The sequence below is a fragment of the Protobothrops mucrosquamatus genome, unplaced genomic scaffold (assembly GCF_001527695.2).
Source record: "Protobothrops mucrosquamatus isolate PMUCROS unplaced genomic scaffold, P.Mucros_1.0 scaffold1528, whole genome shotgun sequence".
Taxonomy (NCBI): domain Eukaryota; kingdom Metazoa; phylum Chordata; class Lepidosauria; order Squamata; family Viperidae; genus Protobothrops; species Protobothrops mucrosquamatus.
The window spans coordinates 331,069-349,537 of NW_015387700.1; the positions used below are offsets into that span (position 1 = coordinate 331,069).

Here is an 18,469-nt window from a genome sequence, read left to right on the forward strand (position 1 = left end):
AAAAAGTTTTATAGAATTATATACATGAAGACCAGTGTGGTTTCTTTCCTAAAAGACAACTAAAAGATAATGTAAGAGTAATTCTGAATATAATTGAATATTTACGTAGCGACAAACAGGTTGCATTAGTTTTTCTGGATGCAGAAAAAGCTTTTGACAACTTGAACTGGGCCTCTATGTTTAAAGTAGTGGAAAAGATGAATTTTGTATTGGGCTTTATACAGGGTTTGAAGTCCGTCTATACCAGGGGTGTCAAACTGTCGGCCCGTGGGCCGAGTGCGTCATACCGAAACCACACCCACCCCATTGCCGGCAATGGAAAAAAAGTTGCAACATGTCGCGACACATCACATGATGTTGCAAGTTTGACACCCCTGATCTATACACTCCAGAAAGCTTGAATCATGGTGAATGGAGACTTTACAAAACCATGTGAAATCCAGAAGGGAACAAGACAGGAGTGTCCTTTATCCCCTTTATTATTTATTCTAGTATTGGAACTGTTAAATAGAGATATTAGACAGGATAACAGAGCAAAAGGATTACAAATTAAATTGCATAATTACAAATTATGTGCCAATGATTTGGTACTGATTGTGCAAAACCTGCTAGAGAACATTGAACATGTTATGAGGAAGATTAAAATGTTTGGAAAAATGGCGGGTTTAAGAATAAATAAATCAAAGACGACAATACTAAGAAGATCCTTCTATGCATCTAAAAAAGATAGGCCTCTGAGATCAAGGGATCTTCAAAATGGTCCTTTCCAGCAGATGTTAACTTTCAGGCCATTGTTAGATTTGTATTCCACCTTTCCTTAAGGAATTCAAGATAGCATGCATAGCACTTTCTCCTCCAATCTTTTTTTAACACTTTGGTAATCTTTTGAGCTGAAAATAAGATGGGTGCAAAATTACCCAGAGAAATACTGTAGTTGAAGTTGGACTTGAACCAAGGCCTTCCTAATATAGGCCTTCACTACAACATCACACTGGATTATTCATTCCATCTTTAAATATAAACTTTCCGTTAAAAACTGCTGTCAAATTCTTCCTGAAATTGAGTTTAATGTGTCTATGACCCACATTTTCTCCATGCTGTTGTACTATTTATAGAATGCTTGCTGTTATAAGCTTTATAATAAAATAAACAAATAACACATGTGGGATTTCCAACCCACCTCTCATCCAGATGCTAAGTAGCCTAAAACCACTTACCAAGTTCACCACATCTCATGTCTTCAGAATATGCCTTTTGAACCACATAGTCAAATCACCAAAAAGATAACTTTAGTATCCAAATCTAGATATTTGCATAAACAGCCACATGCCAGATAAGACAGTCACCTTTTATAAGATATGCAGCTCTACAAATGTGAGGAATAAATAAAATTCACCTTTTCCAGGTCAGAGAGGCAGTATCTCTAGAAATTGTAGAAATGAACCAAACCTGCTTCTCAGAAATGCCAAGAACTAATTAACCTGAGAAGCAAATCCTCTATTACTGAATCACAGCTTCTTCCATAACAAACAGGTATAGTAATAATTCCCTTTGTGGTTTTGCAGACATGCTAGATACTTTCAGCAGAAAATATTTAATACCTTTACTATATATTTATGGCACTCAAAGCACCAAATTCTTTGAAAGGAGACAAGGAAATTAAGCAGGTAGAGAATCATAATGGTTTGTTATACATAAGTACAATCAAAGACTGAGATGGGAAATACCATAAAGTTCATAGATCCAACATTGTTATTTGTAATGCTTTTTTAACCTAGAATTCAACCACAGAGCTTGAAGTTCTAATCTAGTTTTCCCCATTTTTCAAATATGCTAGACTGTAACTCCAGTTGGCTAAAAATACTGAAAGATGTGGTTTGATATATCTGAAGAACACTAGCTTCATAAAGACTATTCCAATCTCAGTGTTTACTCATTTAAGCAGTAGTCAGTCACCCCAAATCAGTGGATGATCTGTTTTAGGTGACTACTAACCATAAATTAGTTGAGAATTTCAAAGGATGGATAAACATCCTTCGTTGAGAAACCAAAGAGAGAGAGAGAACTACATGCAAGAAGGACATATCCATGAAACCCCAAATATTACTTCCCCAATCTAATGCTTCTAAATGTGTTGGCCAATAACTTTCCTATTCTCCAACTAATAGAATCATGTTCCTTTCTTTTATATCCAGAGACATTATGTTAGGGAAGGCTGATATTGCTGAAGAGGAAAACCCTTCCATCCTTCCTCAAACTGGTGCCTCCCCTCACCAATAGGAAAGCAGACTCTGAAATTAAGACAACCTAAATATTTTTTATATTATATTCCTGATTGTGTGATCTATAGATTCTAGCCATCCAGTTCTGCCGACCCATCTGACATTTTCCCAACCAAAGCTAACATTTATTTGCTTATTTATAGTCTGTTTTTGGATACTGCATATCCCTTCAGATTATATCCTACTGGTCCCATTTAAAGCAGTGCAGAATTCCGTAATGCACTAGATGAGTGGCGGATGACCACTTACAATGCGACTTACAGTGGCCACCAACAAGGGCTGGGGATCTCAGTGTCCTCCAGAGACTGGGCGTGCTGGTTTGGGTTTAGGAATCCAGCCATTTGCAGGTAGAGGCTAGGAAAATCTGCGCTAAAACGCTTTCTTCTTTCCCCGCGCCCTCTTTTAGATGCTTCACTATCCCCAGTTTACACTATCCCCACCCCTTTTTTCTGTGAAGCGGCACACACGGAGGCTCGTCTGTTATCACTGCAAGAATGGTCACCTTGTCGGTTCAGAGGAGGGGGGTCGGACCCCGTTCTTGCGCCGCACGCCTCTCTCACGCATGCACTAAATGCCCACTCACCACTCTCAGGCAGATCGCCGTAAGTCTCGGGTCAGGCAGATCGCCGTAAGTCTCGGGTGGCGGAAGGCAGGTTGTCCCCGATGCCCCCCCCCCGTTTCTTTCCCTGCAGCTGTAGTCGGGGACTCCTGTCTCCTCTCCCCGCCCCCCGCGCTTCACCTTCTTCCGCATGAGATCAACGACTGATCCCCTCCCAGCACGTTAGGCGTCTCCCGCGCATCGCCGCGCAGTTTTCCACGGGGAAAACCACTCGTTCTTCCCGAGTGGACCCGAGAGCTCGAGGATGCGGACACGAGGCAGGTGGGAGAAGGGGTTGCGGGAAGCCTGAAAGGCGAGCCGCGGTTCATCTCCATGCCACTCACCGAGTTTTCTCTGGCAATCGCTCGGGAAACCAAAACAACTCTAAAGCCCTTTTGACAGAAATGGGTCGTTCAAATCAAAGGCGCGTGCACATCCCAATCAAGTTTCCGCATCTCGGCCCCAGAACCTTCCACTTCTTTTACCCCCCACGTCGGCGAATCTGTCCCATCTACACTTCCCGCAGAGGGGAAAACTTTTGTCTGCCGAAGCTGCATCCTTTTCCTGAAAAAAGAAGGGCGGCGGCTAGGGGGAGATATCGGGAATAGCCGCGTTCAGGGATTCAGGGCCACACCTCCCCGAGATGCCCAAGCAGCACCATTTTATCTTCCGCGGCCCCTTTTCCTCCCTCACTTGGCACCAGCATCGGAGCAAATCTCGCTTCCTCTCCCCACTCCGAAAAATTGAAGGAAAAAAGAAACCCAAGAGCCATCCACAGATTGCCTCCCAGGCGCCCGATTCCCCTTAAGAGCCATACGAAAGAGAGCGAAGGTTAAGGTAAGCCAGCGCCGAGGTCGCCTCAAGGGGAAGGAAGGGAGAGGAAGGCGTCTTCCACTTACACACTGCCTCCTGCTTCGGATCCAAACTGTGTAAAATGCTTTGGACGCCGCCAATCCGGCTGTGCAGCGCCTGGACCCTGCGGTGAGTGAGCTGGATCTCGCTCTCGATTTCTTGGAAGAGGGTGCAGGCGTGCTTGGCCACATCGGAGAGCTGCCGGAGGATCCGCGAGAGAGCAACATTGCTGACTGAGCACAGATCCAAAAGCATCAGCGCTGCCGCCTCCTGGTTCTCCTTCCCTTCGGCGGTCAGCGCGGCAGCCAGCCCAGCCGGAACCTCTTCCTCCGGCTCGTCCATCGCCTCCCCGGGTTCTTCTCGGTAGCTTCCCGGCTGAGGAAGCTCGACGCCGGAGTTCTCGTCTAGCACCGAGGCAATATGCTGCCGCCGGCACAGCCTCTGGGGCTTCACGATCCTCTTGGCGAAGGGCATGACCAAAACCTGGGGCGTCACACTCTGTGTGGATGTCGCCGCTTCTTCCTTCCCAGCCCAATAGCCACCCCTTCGAGCCGCGAGCCTCCGGTCTCCGTGCTCTTTGCAACCCGGCTGCGGGATCAGGGGCTGCTTCTGCCGCCTTCTCCTCTCCCAATCCCTTCACTTGCTAACGGCAAGACACGTTATCCCCCATGGTGATCTTCTTCGCCGTCTGAATCCTTTTGCTTTTGGAAAACGACCGCTGCGCCGCGTCCTCGGCCACCTTCGCCGCCCGTTTATCGGTTGCTTCCCTAATCGCTCCTTCCGTCCCTCTTTTTCCTGCTCCCTGCAAGCTTCCTCCTGTCTCCCGCCTCTCGCTTCCCTACACAGCTCGTTTTCAACGCGAGAGAGCGGGATGGATTTTTAAAAGATAGCTTGAAAACCCGGAGAAAGGAATTCGTCCAAATCTTTTGTGAGGAGGAGCAGGCAGGCAGGGAGAGACACCCGCGCTTGCATAAAAGAGAAAGCGAGAGGTATTCCCCCTCACGACCACATGGAGTCGCTGCAGATTCCGAGCAGCCGCTGTGTGCCAATGCACCATCAATGGGCAACAGGAGGAAAACAGGAGGAAGGTAGAGGAGGGAGGCCGTTATAAGTTTGACAGCTAAAGCAAAACACCTCTTGCAAGATGGGTTCATAACAACAGCAAGAGATGCGCGCGCATTTAAAATAGCATGCATAAAAAAGTGGTGGAGGAGGATTTCCCCCCTCCCAGGAATATGCTTGTGGTTTAAGCTGCAATCCAATCACAGTTAAAACTAAATAGCTAGGGGAGGAACTGACAATCACCTGTTTTGTGCTCTTGTCTGCACCAGCCTTAGTTGCCATGCCTAAGAACACTAGATTGGATCCAAAACAATCAGAATAGCATCAGGCTGCATCTCTTGCTGCTAAAGGGTATGGCTTGAATAACGGTCAGATATAAGTGAAGGAAAATCAACTCCATTTCTTCAATGGAATTAAAGATTATTTAAAATGTCCTTTATTTGAATTGGATTTCCATAGTTTCCATGGCCTCTAATTTGGTAGTCTACCTTAGAACTCTACAATTTCTTGGATGTCTTAACATCCAAAACCTGATTGACTCCATTTAGTATCCAGGTCCACACAGCAGTGGGGTAAATGTTTAGCTGACTACCAGTTTCAGCCCAAGGAGAGGGAACTCAGAGATATCTTCTTTCTGAAAGCAGAGATCCAGAATCACCGCCTCTGTAATTCCCATCTAGCTAGTTGAGAGTTTTGATACCTTCAGTCCCAACTTCTTTCGACCACACCAACCCAAGAACAAGGCTGCAAGAAAGGTCCATGCCTCCTGAGTTTTGAGATCATTTGAATGTGATTTGTTCATGACCCAGTTCATAAATCCCTTCTTTTGAGAGGGTCATCTTTTGACAGGAAGTTTGAATTAATTTTGCTACTAGTGGTGTTATTCAACTTCAAGCCCATCCTCAGCCTGGAAAATTGCTGGCTGGCAGTTAACCCAAGCAACCTTCTGGAACTGTTTTGCAGGGATAAAAAAATAAAAGGCTTTCAACATAAACCACCCTGAGTGCTTAGAAAAAAGGAGAATATAAAACTATGCAATAGAAAATTAAATGCCACTACATGAATATAATAACGTAGTGCTAATTTTGGAGGTGCTTTGTTCCACCACTTGAGGCCATTTGTGGTCAAGCTTTTAATAATAAATCATTAAGTAACTTCGGCTTATGCTTTGCCAAATAGTTCATTTCCCAGCAGAATTATCCCTGGCCTGTAGCATAAAATAAAGCCAGAAATTTTATCAATTTGTTTAACTATTTCTTTTTTACCCAGTCACTTTTAACAACTAAGTAATTTCAAGATCTCCACATGCCATAGGAGACATGGAGTATTAGATATGATTCGCCACCTTCATTTGAGTGTGTGTATGAGAAAATACTACTACTAATAAGAACATGCGATTGAATCAGTTCAATTGTAAATTATATGGAACTGTTTACTGCCACATTTTGGTTTGGCTTTCTTTCAGAAAGATATGTGAATGGATTATATTTTCTCCTACACTATCACATCAATTGTCTTTTCCAATTTGACATTCATTCTTTTTTTTCTCCTGCCCCATTGTGGCCACAAGCAACCAGATGGTGGGATGGAGTGGGTGGGCAGCTGCAAAATAAGACATCCCCTCCAAAATAAGCCCTAATGAGTCTTTTGGTCCAAAAAATATATATAACACCTGGTTTTATTTTTGGCGAAACATGGTAGTTCACAGCTGGTCATTGTTTTAGAATCTGAATTACACTTACATTCAGATTTCCTACATTTTAGTATCTGTTAGCTTTCCTATTAAAACATGGTTGTGAATTTCTATACAATTTGAAAATGCAAGTAGCTGAAGTTTCCTGTTTAGGTGTTAAACTAGCTCTTACTATTATTTGCACTCCCTTAACCATAATAAAGACAGGAAGTAGTAGATGTTCCTTAACTGTTGGCTCTTTCTTTTTTTCTCTTTCTTTCTTTCTTTCTTTCTTTCTTTCTTTCTTTCTTTCTTTCTTTCTTTTTTCTTTCCTTATGCTATTGCATAACTCAAAATGTAATAGGTTTTTGAGGGAAAAAATGACAAATACCATTTATTCTTATAAAATCAGGGCAGCTATCAGATTGTCCCCTAGCTGTGTGGCCAGTTCACAGAATTTCCTAGACATTGTGGCCATTGCTGAGAATTTTGGAAGTTGAAGTCTAGCAGGCTTATTTCTCCTGATGTGAAGCACAGACAGTGCACTCATCAAGGAAAAAAGCTGTCTTCAGGATTATAGTCCATGAAAACAAGGCATAAAAGACTTGGCAATTAAAGTGGCATTTACATTTGAATAATAAATAAATAATAAAGAGATCCAGCATGATGTAGAGGTTAAGGCTAGAAATCAGGAGGTCTGCATGCAGTTGTTATATGCCACTTCTGCAAAAGGTGGGAGTTTGGCCCGATTGATCTGTTGATAATTGACATAACACCTCAGGTAGTACTCTAACACTGAATTTACAGTCTCCATTAGTACTGGGATGGTAGGTGGAGCGAAGGCCCTGTGAAGAGCCAATCAGCTTAAGGAATTCCTGCCAAAATTTTGTAGTGAATTGTACCCCACGGTCTGAGATGATCCTCTTTGGGACTCCATGCAGTTGATAACTATGTTGTATGAACAGCTTTGCCAGGGTTCAGGCAGAGGGAATCTTTGGGCATGCCACACAATGTGCCTGCTTGGAGAATAACTCTGCAATGGTCCAAATTACAGTGTTTCCCACCCTCTCTGGCAAGTCCACAATAAAGTCCATGGAGATTTTCTCCCAGGGATTCATCGGGTTGGCTACTATCTCCAGTAATCCGTGGGACTTCCTGGGCATTCGTTGCATTGAAACACACACAGGGCATCTGCCCACATAAATTTCTATGTTCTTTTTCATCTTTGGCCCCCAGAATTGTCAGAATTGCAGAGTTTTTACGAATCCAAAATGCCCTGCTGCCCTTGCATCATGACTCCTTTGTAAAATCTAGGTCTGCTGGATGGCTGGGACATATATTTTGGTGCCCTTCCATGCCAGCCCCTCCCTCAGTGATAGATTGTCTTTGTACTGCTGGAACCACTCATCTCTTAATAAGGCATCTTTTAAAGGTTGCGCTAAGTCTTGGGCTGGCTGCAGCTGAGGCATCACTTGTTGTCGAGTGAGAGCCAGTGCTGTGCACTGCTTGGATTGGATGATGCATGTCACCACTGCCTCTCGAGCACTGTTGTATTGCAGCATGCGGGAGAGGGCATCTGCAAGGAAGTTTTTCCTTCCTGGCAGATACTGGAGTGTGAAGTTGAACCAGTTAAAATATTGGGCCCACCGGACCTGCTTAGGGGATAGCTTCCAGGGGGCCTTCAGTGCTTCCAGGTTTTTATAATCTGTCCAGACCTCAAAGGGGATCTTGTTACCCTCCCGGGACTGTCTCCATGTCAGGAGAATCCATTGGACTGTGTAAGCCTCCTTTTCCCAGATAGCCCAGCTCCATTCAGTATTGGACAACTTGTGAGACATGTAGGTATAGGGTTGTAGTTCCTTTTGGCATTCCTTTGGAGTAGGACCACCCCCACTGCTACCTCACTGGCATCCTCCTGTATTACAAATGGCTCCTCTGGGTTGGGGTGTTTCAGGACTGGCTCTGCAGCAAACAGGCATTTCAACTTTTCAAAAGCAGCTTGGCAGTCAAGGGACCAATCCAGGGGCTGGCTGGGTTTTGGTTTTGTCCCTCCTCCTGTCTTTAGCAAATTGGTGATTGGTAGGGCTATCTGGGTGAAGGTTGGGATGAATTAGCAGTAAAAGCCCAGGAAACTCTGAGGTTGCCTCCTGGTCCAAGGGGGCTCCCACTCCTATACTTCACCTTATTTGGATCCATCTCTACTCGCTCACTGGAGATCTGGTATCCCAGGTAGTCTAAACAGGTTTTGTGGAATTCACACTTAGATAGCTTCGCAGTTTCCTGAGTATGGTTCTGACCAGATTCACATGTTCTTCAGGGCTATCGGTGTATATTAATATATTGTCCAACTACACCAAGACTCCCTTGTACAGGTGCTCATGCACGACCTCATTTATTAATTGCATGAATACAGCAGGGGACCCTTGCAGCCCAAATAGCATTACTTGGAACTGATCGCAGCCTAGGGGGCAATTAAAAGCTGTTTTCCTCTCATCCTCTTCCTTAACCCTCACATGGTAATATGCCTCCCTCAAGTCCAGCTTTGTGAAGATTTTTCCCTTTGCCAAATAGCCTAGTAAGTCTCTCATAAGTGGGAAGAGGGTACATGTTTTCCACACATATGCAGTTTAGCCCCCTATATTCAACACACAGTCTAAGGAACCCGCCCTTCTTTTCTTTGAAAAGCACCGGCACTGCCATTCTTGATTTCACTGGCTGGATGAACCCTTTCACTAGGTTCTTATCTATAAGTGTTCGGAGCTCATCCATCTCTCTGGGGGTCATAGAATACATTTTTGGCTCTTAGGATGATCTCTATCACAGAGTCAGTGGGTCAGTGAGGTGGGAGCACATCTGATTCCTTTTCGCTAAAAACTTCAGCTAGGTCGTGATACTCTGCTGAAATTAGTGGCTCTAACCCACTGTCTCCTCTTAGTTCACTTGCATTCCAGACCCTCCCTCCATCCTTAGGAATTCCCATCACTATTTGGCAGATGAATGTGATTCATCATATTTGGCAAAGCTGTGAGCGAAAGCCGGTACAGGCAACTACGGAGTGAGTCAGGTTTGACAGCAGGAATAGCCAACACCTCAGAAGACCATCTCAGGATCCAAAAATATCTTGACAGACTTGAACAATGGACCCCACGCAACAACATGAAATTTAATGTGGAGAAAAGCAAGATTTTACACTTAGACAAGAAAAACCAAAGGTACAATTACGGATTACGCAAAACCTGGCTGAAAAACAGTAAGTGTGAGAGGGACCTTGGAGTCCTAGTGGATGATCACTTAAACATAAGCTGATAATGAGTGGCAGCAACCAAAAAAGGTAATATTATCCTTGGTTGTATAAACAGGCACAGAATCAAAATCACATGAAGTATTACTACTGCTTTATAAATCCCTAGTAAGACCACACCTGGAATACTGCATCCAGTTTTGGTCACCACATTATAAAAAAGATTTTGAGACTTTGGAAAAAGTGCAAAGAGCAACTAAGATGATTAAGGGCCTGGAGACAAATACACATGAAGAACAGTTGCAGGAATTGGGTATGCTAGTCTAGAGAAAAGAAGGAATAAGGGTGATATGATACCAGTATTCCTGTATTTGAGAATCTGCTACAAACAAGAGGAGGTCAACTTATTTTCAAAGTACCAAAAGGCAAGACAATGGATGGAAATGAATCAAGGAAAAAAGAAACCTGGAATTAAGGGAAAACTTCCTAACAGTGAGAACAATTAACCAGTGGAACAGCTTGCCTTCAGAAGTTGCAGGGCTTCATTACTGGATGTTTTAAGAGAAGACTGGACAGCCACCTATCTGAAATGGTATAAGGCCTCCTGCTTGAGCAGGGGTTTGGACTAGAAGATCTCCAAAATCCCTTCCAGCTCTATTCTGATTCTTCAGATTTTCATACTTGGATTTCAAACTCTCAACTTATTCTGAAGAGGCAAAAAAGGGTAACAGAGTATAAGTATCAAATGGATCTTGGATATCAACTAATTCAACCGAATGCAGGAATCCAATCACAATAGCATCCATATATAAGCTCTTCCAATGAAGAAGAGGCCACCATTTCCCAAGGCAGAAGTTTCATTGTCGAACCACTAAATGCAGTCTCTTAATCTGGACCTTTCTCTGGAAAAACTCTGTATGATCAAAACTCCACCCTCCCAAGAGCTTCTCCAGATACATATTCCATCACATGAGCTGACTGTGAATAAGCTCTTCCAGAGTTTTGCCTGATATCAGTGTCAAACTAACTAATCTGTAATTACTCTGGCCCCTTCCCAATTATCTAGCATCACCACCATTTTTTATGATTTCACAAAGATCATGGAAAAGGACTCATATAAGACATTGCAAGTCCTTCAACATTTCCACTTATTACTGATTTGGTCTGCAGACATAAGGTAGATCATAGAAGCCAATATTACCTATTTCTTTACTGACTTTGAGTTGCCACTTCCCCCATATGTCAATATTTCTGCTTAATGTCATGGTTCCGACAGATGAAACTCTTCAAAAGAACTTCGAGGCATTGTTTTACCTTAAATAATCTTTTATCCAAGTAGCATAATATCGGCACCCAATAATTGAAGCCAAAAACTGAATTCCCCTCCCCTGGGCACATAGTATCAAAGCACAATTCCCTCCTTCAATTAACAGTCATAAATCACATTCCCCAATTAGCTTCAAGCTCCTCTCCAGTTCTCCAGCCCACCAATTCTTTATCAGCTCTGGGCCCAATAACCTTGATTCTCACACTAAGTTTAGTGTTGTTATGTCTAGCTAGATTCTCATTCACATTCCCCCCTTCCCAGCATCATCTAGCTCTAAAAGCAAAAGGGAAAAAGATGGCTACATTTCCATCTGTTGTCAATGCAAAACATCCGATGTTAGCAGCGTTGACATCCAGGCCCCCTTACAAAAAGGACAAATCCTGTAATGTAAACAAAAGCACAGGTTAGGGATTGCCTCTCAGTTTATTAGAACCTATTAATGAGTCAGTCAGCTTTCACATTGCTAGACTTCACCCAAGTGGCCTCAGACAATGAATATCCCTTCCACTGTACTAAATACTGCAATTTCCCTTTAAAAATTCTAGAATCACTTCATAGTGAGTTTGTACTGCCACCATGAGGGGTCCAGGTGCCTTTTTAGGGGGAGGTCTTAAAGTGGAACCCCGATAAGATTTCAACAGGCTGCAATGGAAAACAGGGTGAACTTTTCCTAAGAGCTTAGGGAGTTTTAATTCTACTGTGACCGGGTTAATGATTTTTACAATGGGGAAAGGTCCCAAGAACTTCGGTCCTAACTTCTTACTAGGTAATTTGAGCCATAAATATTTAGTTGACAGATAAACCTTTTCTCCAACTTGAAATGTTCTTTGAGGAGCCCTTTTTTATCTGCCTGCTTTGTGTATGTCTCAGAAGTCTTTTAAAAAGGTGTAGTGTTTTTAAATATCCAAAGTGTTTTACGTCATGGCCATGTCAGAGAGCGTTAAAGCAAAGGGTCTTGGGCAAGTATAGCTTTCCCCCCCTTGTAAGCCAAACTATCCCTGCATGTTAGGGAGGTTTGATTGTCCTTGAACCATTGGTCGGTGAGGAGCTCGTTTCATTTTCTTTGCCCCAGGGTCATCAGGGTTAGGGGCTCTTGAAGATGGGACTCTGCGCAGCGAGAAGCTGTTTGTGGATTGGAGATAATTGCCTTATTAACCTCTTCGCGCTGGCTTTTGTACTGGGGCAGTATGGATAGAGTGAAGTTAAAATGGTTAAAGTACTGTGTCCATCGCACTTGTTCCGGGGACAGTTTGCGGGGAGTTTTCAGTGCTTCTAAATTTTTGTGATCAGTCCATACTTCGAAAGGCACCTTGCTCCCTTCTAGATAGTGTCTCCAGTTTAATAGAGCCCAGTAGATTGCAAAAGCCTCCTTTTCCCACACAGCCCACCTCCTCTCGCACTCAGTGAATTTTTTCGAGGTGTAGGCACAGGGTTGTAGGGTCCCACTCTGGTTCTTTTGTAGTAATACAGTTCCAACGGCCACATCGCTGGCGTCAGCCTGAATTACAAAGGGCTTCCCTGGGCAGGGATGCTTTAAGACCAGTTCAACAGCAAATAGTCTTTTTAAGTTTTCAAAAGCGGTCTGACAGTTCATAGTCCATGCTAGTGGTTGGCCCAGTCGTGGCTTTCCTCCCTCTTTGCCTGTTTTTAGTAATTCCGTAAGGGGTAGGGCAATTTCGGCAAAGGAGGGGATGAATTGACGGTAGAAATTGGTGAATCCTAGGAATCTCTGGAACTGTTTGCGAGTCTTTGGAGGCTGCCATTCAATTACGGCTTTCACTTTGGTCAGGTTCATTTCAATACCCTTGCTGGAAATTCTGTAGCCAAGATAATCTAATCGGGTCTGGTGAAACTCACACTTTGATAGTTTGGTATAAAGTTTGTCATTCAACAGTTTCTTTAATACTTCTCTCACTAGTTTTACATGGTCAGTCATATTCGTGCTGTATATCAGGATGCCATCAAGGTACACCAGAACCCCTTTATATAAATGGTCATGTAGAACATGATTAATCAGCTGCATGAAGACAGCTGGGGCCCCTGTAGTCCAAACGGCATGATTTTAAATTGATAGCACCCCATGGGACAGTTAAAGGCAGTCTTCCACTCATCTCCCTCCTTTATCCTCACCCAGTAATATGCCTCTCTCAGGTCTAACTTAGTGAAGACACTCTCCTTTGCCAGGTGGGTTAGTAAGTCCTTCAGGAGGGGAGGGGGTATGTATTTTCCACACTCACTGCATTCAGACCTTTATAATCCATGCAGAGATGAAGCAACCTGTCTTTTTTTTCTTTAAACAACACCGGGGCTCCCACAGCAGACTTGGCCTATTCAATGAATCCCCTCGCTAGGTTTTTGTCCACATAACGCTGCATCTCCTCCATTTCAAGGGGGGACATAGCATACAACCTCGGTCGTGGGAGTTTGGCTCCCGGTAACAGTTTGATGGAGCAGTCATTGGATCGGTGGGGAGGCAGGGCATCACATTCTTTCTCACTAAATGAACGTCTAGTCTTACTGCTGCCTGGTACCACTCTTGCAGCTGATCAGGGACTGCTTGATAGATACAAGCCTGGGAGAGATTATCTAGTCCCTCCTTGAAATGATGGACTAGGGATTGCTCGGGCCACCTCTCTATTCTGCCGGCTATCTTGCAAAACTGTCGTACATATTCTAGGGCAAGCCTGCCGGCTTGTTTTATTTTGTGGACTTGTTCCTCCACTTTGAGGGTAATGGATGGGTCCTCGAACCTTGCTCTCAGTCCTAGCAAGAAGAGGTGGGGGTCCTCTAACTCAGGTGCTTGCTCATTAATGGGTGACAGGGAGGGGTAAGAGCTCCTTAAATCCTATTTTACTTTAGTCCAATGGACTAAAGTAAAATAGGATTTAAGGAGCTCTTACCCCTCCCTGTCACCCATTAATATGCTATCATTTTTTCCAAAAGAAGCCCCTCATCTTCCTTCCCCCCTCCTTTTATTACTGAGTTTTTGTTGTTTTAGCTTCCCTTCTGTGAGATACACAATAAATGTACATGTTGTAATTTTCCATTTCTGCTAAAGGAATAGGCATGTAGAGGCACTTAGCTAAGGTACTTTAGGAAAGAAGAAGTAGTAAGCTGGAGGAATAGAGAGGAACTATATACACGGACTCAAAGCATATTTTTAGAATAGTGCACACTATTGTAGAATAGCATATAGCTTATGAATAACATATTATTCAATTTATATAAAGATTTATTTTTTTAATAAAAACTGCCTAGAGTTAGCATTTTAAAGTATAATTATGAACCAAAGTGTAGCCATGTTTGAATGAAGCATGAACTCTGTTACACACATAGCTTCTAGATAAAATGCAGGCACTCTTATAGATAATCAAGGGAAGACATAAATCCTTTATAATTGCAATTATCCAGTTTGGGTAGCAGTTCACCTTGTAGATAAGCTACACCTTAGTTAGCAGGATGTTACAAATCATGCCACAGACAAGGAAGGGGAGATAAGACAGGAACAAAAGGGGCTTTTGATCTAATAATTGGAAGGTCTGGTTGCTAGGCAGTCGAAAATCATGTGACTAATTCAGACCTATCAACTGGGTTTGAAGAAGAAGGATGTGGCGTAATTCTACAGGACAGGGTATAAAAATCTATGCTAAAATTGATTCAAGTATGGTCTCTGGGATTTGCAATTACCTTCCAACACCCTTGGAGTTGAATTTTTATTCCTCACACTTCCACACTAGAATAGAATAGAACAGAGCTGGAAGGGACCATGGAGGTCTTTTAGTGCAGTCCCCTGCTCAAGCAGGAGGACCTATACCATTTTAGACAAGTGGCTAGTCTCTTCTTAAAAATCTCCAGTGATGAAACGCCCACCACTTCTGAAGGCAAGCCGTTCCACTGGTTAATTGTCCTCACTGTTAGGAAGTTTCTACTTAATTCCAGGTTGCTTCTCTCTTTAGTCAGTTTCCAAACATTGTTTCTTGTCCTGTCCTCTGGTGCTCTAGTGAATAGTTTGACCCACCCCCCTCTTTGTGGCAGCCTCTCAGATACTTACTAGGGTTTTGGGTTTTTTTGGTCTGTGGTTCTTGGCATGGTATTCAAAGACTAACAGCAGCTTTCAGCCAGAAAAAAGTGGGTACCTTAGGGCTAGAGGCCAACTTTTTCTTTTTAAGTGAGAGCTGGGGATCTGCCAATGGTTTACTGGGGGGCAGGGGTCTGCCTCTCCCTGCAGACCCAGTATCTCCCACACAATCCCCTTCAGCCAGCCAGAATACAAATTAGGAGTGTCTCTGAAACAAGTAGGGCAGAGGCCATGCTGAAAAGCTCCCATTATCAGATCAATGTGTTGGATGAATTAATCCAATTCTGTCGTAACAAATATTTTTCTACTTAGGAGACATGCTGGCAACATAATGTTGCAGTTGTTTTGCCATAACAAGGCCAGGGAATTTATTTTATTTGTACAATCACTTTCATGTATTATTGGAACCACAAGACACTTTCATCCTAGGTACACTGTCAGCTAGCTTTTAAGTTATCACTAAGTAAAACATGCTTTTCTGAACCTACTGACTTGCCCATGGTTAAATAAGTAAGATAAGTTATTGTTTTAATTTCCTGTCTCATTTCACTCTTACAATAATTTTAAGGCCTTGGGATGTATAATTTCATGTGACAGGTCAAACACCATGGCTTTATATACTAGCAACCACTAACTTAGTATCAAATACATTAGAAGGCTAAGTAAAGCCAGAAGAGAACTTCACATAATGTATATAAGTCATCTGCATATAATTACAGCTATCCAGTTAGTATATGCCTAGATCTGCAGTAACATTAGTGAAATGATCAACTATAAAGAGTTACTTAGGAGTTTATCTCTTTTTTCTCAAACAGGGGGAAAAACCCTACCAGGGTAGAGATAAAAACTAATGTGGCATGTTATTTTCTAGGGCTGTAATCTTACATTGAAAGAGCCATTAGATGTACTGGTTTAAGGCATCATGCTAAATATAGGAATTCTAGTTTTGCTTTTGGCAGGTGGCTTGCTGCATGACCTTGGACCAGTCACTCTCAAAATAGGACTTTTTAATTATAATATAATTTATAAAGCTTTACCCATTAAATCATACTGATTCTGATTCTAATAGAATAGAGCTGGAAGGGCTCTTGGAGGTTTTCTAGTCCAACCCTATACAATTTCAGACAAGTGGCTGTTCAGTCTCTTCTTAAAAAACCTCCAATGATGAAGCACCCACAACTTCTGAAGACAAGCCATTTCACTGGTTAATTGTTCTCATTGCTAGGAAGTTTCTCCTTAATTCCAGGTTACTTCTCTCCTTGGTTAGTAGGGATTAGGGATAGGAATAATAGAAAATGCTATGATTTATGATTGATGTTCTAGATTTTAAAGTAAAACACAAAAGAATTGTATATGAAATTTAGGATCAAGTCTATTCAAGATCTACATTATTTCATGAAAGTTTTTCAGTTAGAAAAAAATATCTTGCACTGAGCAATCACTATTGAAACCCACCTATCTTTAAAATCTTAGATTGCATAATTACAGGAAATCTTTAACTTATGACCACAATTGAACCAAAATTTCTGTTGCTAAGTGAGACAGTTGTTAAGTGAGTTTTGCCTCATTTTATGACCTTTCTTACCACAATTGTTAAGTGAATCACTGTGGTTGTTAAGTTAGTAATCGTTAAGTGAATGTGGCTTCTCCATTAACTTTGCTTGTAAGATCACAAAATATGGCCCAGGGACATAGCAACCATCATAACTATGAGCCAGTTTCCAAGAGTCTGAATTTTGATCACATGACCACGGGGATGCTGCAATAGTCATAAGTAAGAAAAACTGTCAAAAGTCACTTTTTTCAGTACTGTTGTAACTTGACAGTCATTAGATGACCATTGTAAGTCAAGGACTACCTGTAATACATTGGGAAGATGGTGATGCCTAAGGTTAACTCTACTCTGAGAGAACCATTATTATATACTGTGTTTCCCTGAAAATAAGACCTACCCCCCAAAAATAAGCCTTAGCTTGATTTTGGGGGGTGAGCCAAATATAAGCCCTACCCCCAAAATAAGCCCTAGTTTTGGGGCTAGGCGCATGCCTAAAAATCAAGCTAGGAGAGGGTGGTGGGTGGTGGAGCTTACCATTGTTGCCAGGCCTCCCACGGTCGACACTTGCCTCGCCGGCCAAAGGAGCAGCTTCAGCCCACTTCTAGGCTGGTAAGATGGTTCTAGGATGGTACAGAAAGCTCAGCATGGCTAGTGGCAGCTGGTAATTAGCTTTTATCAGGGAATCCTTAGAAGGCATAGTCCATCAGAGTTTAAATTATCCTCCTCCTAGATCATAACAGACCTATATCTAGGAGTCATCAAATGAGCCACTAAATCTTTGCAGGGATGTAACTCTTTTTCTCTAGGGAACACAACAAAAACTAGCTGAAGATATGAAGAACATGACAGAGGCTAGATCCTGCATAGTCAAGACTGCCTCTCACACTTTCCTTCACCTTTTCAAAGGATTTATGCTTCCAACATCATGTATTCAGACTTCAGTGGATGGACTGATTGTGAGTGCATGTTACTCCAATAAGAAGATATTCAGACCACTTAAATCTCCAGGGCTCAACAAAAATTAGAGAGTTTTGGATTATTCATCATCATTGAAAAGAATAAGAGTAGACTTTGGTTTAGTCCTAACATGGCTTCTATATGATGTTTAGAAACTTCTTTATATTAGGAAATGCTCTTGAATCAGCCATTGTTCTGGAGCACAATTGACCTTATTGGCAATGAGAACCAAATAGATGGTATTAAATATGTAGGGCAGAGGAAGAATTCTAGAGAATTCAGAAGGTTACACAGCTTTTTGTTTGTTTGTTAAATTGGTGGGCTTTAATAAAGGCCCAGCGACCCAACCCAGCATAATGAAGCGGAGACCGGCATAGCAAACTGGGCCATGCGACGCACTGGCAGTTCAAACAGTGGAGAGGAGGCGGCCAACGGCAGCACGAAGCAGAGGACCGGTGAGATGGCTGGGGGAAGCGAAAAGGAGGCAGCTGGCGGCAATGCAAAGCAGTGGACCAGTGAGGTGGCTGGGGGCAGCGCAGAGGTGGTGGCCGGTGGCAGTGGTGGACCAGGAAGCCCACAGGCAGGGGTGTGGCAGCAGCGGCAAACCGGGAAGCCTGCAGGCGGCAGCGAGGCAGCAGCAGCAAACCAGAGGCCTGCAGGCAACAGTGTTCTTTTCTGTGGACCAGGAGGCCTGCAAGTGGAGACGAGGCAGCAGTGGACTGGAGGCCTACAAGCAGCGGCAAGGCAGCACAACACAGATTATCAAACACCAAACTCATGGAACAGGTGACTGATATTATTGTGGTATGCAATACATGTTCCGTGTATGCACTGATGCCAAAAGA

General features: G+C 43.0%; 1 protein-coding gene across 1 annotated transcript in view; it reads right to left on the reverse strand.

Moving 5' to 3' along the window:
* Positions 1-4,206, reverse strand: part of NHS (NHS actin remodeling regulator) — a 321,746-nt gene extending 317,540 nt beyond the window's left edge. The window contains exon 1 of the mRNA XM_015822346.1: positions 3,780-4,206. Coding sequence (XP_015677832.1) covers positions 3,780-4,206 — 427 coding nt within the window. The remainder of the gene's footprint in view (positions 1-3,779) is intronic.
* Between the last annotated feature and the right edge of the window lie 14,263 nt (positions 4,207-18,469).